Below are 1,931 nucleotides of genomic sequence, written 5' to 3'. Positions count from 1 at the left end.
TATATATATATATATATATATATATATTCACACACACATACATATAAATATACATACATACATACATATATATCTGTATGCATGCTTATATGTATATCTGTATGTGTGAATATGTGAGCAGATGAATATGTGTATACATACATTATTTGATATACTAATCTAATTTGTCTGTTGAATAATTCTGTTGCTTTGGTTTTCTATACACTTCGGGTGCGTCTCTTGACATACTTTCGAATCCACAATTCTACGCTGGCACAGTTCATTTGCATTGTCGATTATATTTCATAGGGAACGCTGTTTTAACCAGTGTTCATGAATTGTACTCTATATTGCTATAGCCATCATTCGCGAGTGAGTATGGCTTGATAATATGCTCGGTGTTTCAGGCGGCAATGTAGTCGCCATCTTCCACCTTTGAATCAGTGTAACATCAAGGATGTAATAGCTGAAGAGAGAGAGGACAGCACCAGAACTGAGCTGGTACACTATCTCATTTAAGGGGTTCTGAACAACACGGAACAAAGTGTCTTGTTCAAGGACTCAACACCTCCAAGAATCGAATCCACGACCTTATGAACGACGGCCCAACACCCTAACCACTAGGCCACACACCAAATAACATGGTTAAAGGTGAGCTGAGAGAAATAGATTTTACATAGGGCAAGACACAAAGTTACCAAGTTGCTAATCTTGTCTGAATGGCATCGAATCTTCGAGGTTTTATTCACCAATTGGGAAGCAGATGATTAAATAAATAAATAAATAAATAAATAAAATTAAGTTGCGTATGTATGTGTATAAACGGACAGGTAAATGGGTTGATGAAACGATAGATTGAGAAAATGACCACTAGATATAAAAAATTAGAGAGTTTAGACGGCAGGAAGTAAGAGGAAATTTGGGAAGCCTGTTAGCGAATGAGAAATGAAACGGAAAAAGATAAAAGAAATATATAAACTTACCAAACAGGGCCATTATTAGCAGCAGCTGATGAACTTTCTTCCCTAACATCCTAACATTTGTCGGTTAAATAACTGTTATGATGGTTTTCTAAACGACTCGAGCGCGTCTCCAGAAATTCTTTCGAATTTCGACTCGTGTCTGTTTTGGTTTTGTGGACTCTTCTATATATACACCTTTTACGTCTCCTCATTCCACCTCACTCTGTCTCTTAAGCAGCGCACGAGCGCGTGCGTGTGCGTGTGCGTGTGTGTGTGTGTGCCTTTGCGCTCTATGTATATAAGTAACGAATATATTTATTCGTTAGTTTGTAAATATCTACTTGTCTATTCGTCTATCTATTTATCTATCCTGCCCCTCTCTCCCTCTCTCACACTCTCACTCTCACACACTCTCTCTCATTCCCTCTCACTCACTCACTCACTCATTCACTCTCTCGGTATATGTGTATGTCTGTGTATGTGTGTGTCTGTATAAGTTCTGTCCGTCTCTTACTCTCTCTCTCCCTCCTTCTCTGTCTGTCTGTCTCTCTCTCTCTCTCCCTCCCCCTCTCTCTGTCTCTTTCTGTCTCTCTCTCTCTGTCTGTCTCTCTCTGTCTGTCTCTCTCTCCCTCTCGATGCGTGAGAATATGGCTTTTAAAATATATTTTCTGCTTCACTTGCTCTCGTTCTTGTTCGTTTCCCCCTCCTGCTGCACCTTCTACAACCGCGTCATCCCACATCTCCACCTCCACCACATGTATTTAGGATTGTGCTTAATTGTATATATTGTTTTGTTTTTTTTTTGTTTTGTTTTTTGTTCCTTTTTCAGTCTTCACTAAAATATTTGTGTGTGTGTATGGACAGATATTAGTAAATAAGTGCGTTTAAGTGTCAACAAGTATCCTTTTTCAGTCTTCACTAAAATGTTTGTGTGTGTGTATGGACAGATATTAGTAAATAAGTGCGTTTAAGTGTCAACATGTATATACC

General features: G+C 38.5%; 1 protein-coding gene across 2 annotated transcripts in view; it reads right to left on the bottom strand.

The window, feature by feature from the left end:
* The window catches only part of LOC106883930 (cysteine-rich secretory protein 3-like), a 71,128-nt gene extending 69,819 nt beyond the window's left edge, over positions 1-1,309 (bottom strand). The window contains exon 1 of one of the 2 annotated variants that reach the window (XM_014935074.2): positions 963-1,309. In XM_014935074.2, coding sequence (XP_014790560.1) covers positions 963-1,011 — 49 coding nt within the window. In that variant the 5' untranslated portion in view covers positions 1,012-1,309. The remainder of the gene's footprint in view (positions 1-962) is intronic. The other variant, XM_052971652.1, reaches the window with a different exon arrangement.
* Positions 1,310-1,931: the final 622 nt, after the last annotated feature.

Source organism: Octopus bimaculoides, chromosome 11 (genome assembly GCF_001194135.2).
Source record: "Octopus bimaculoides isolate UCB-OBI-ISO-001 chromosome 11, ASM119413v2, whole genome shotgun sequence".
NCBI lineage: Eukaryota > Metazoa > Mollusca > Cephalopoda > Octopoda > Octopodidae > Octopus > Octopus bimaculoides.
This window is presented reverse-complemented; position numbering and strand designations above follow the sequence as displayed.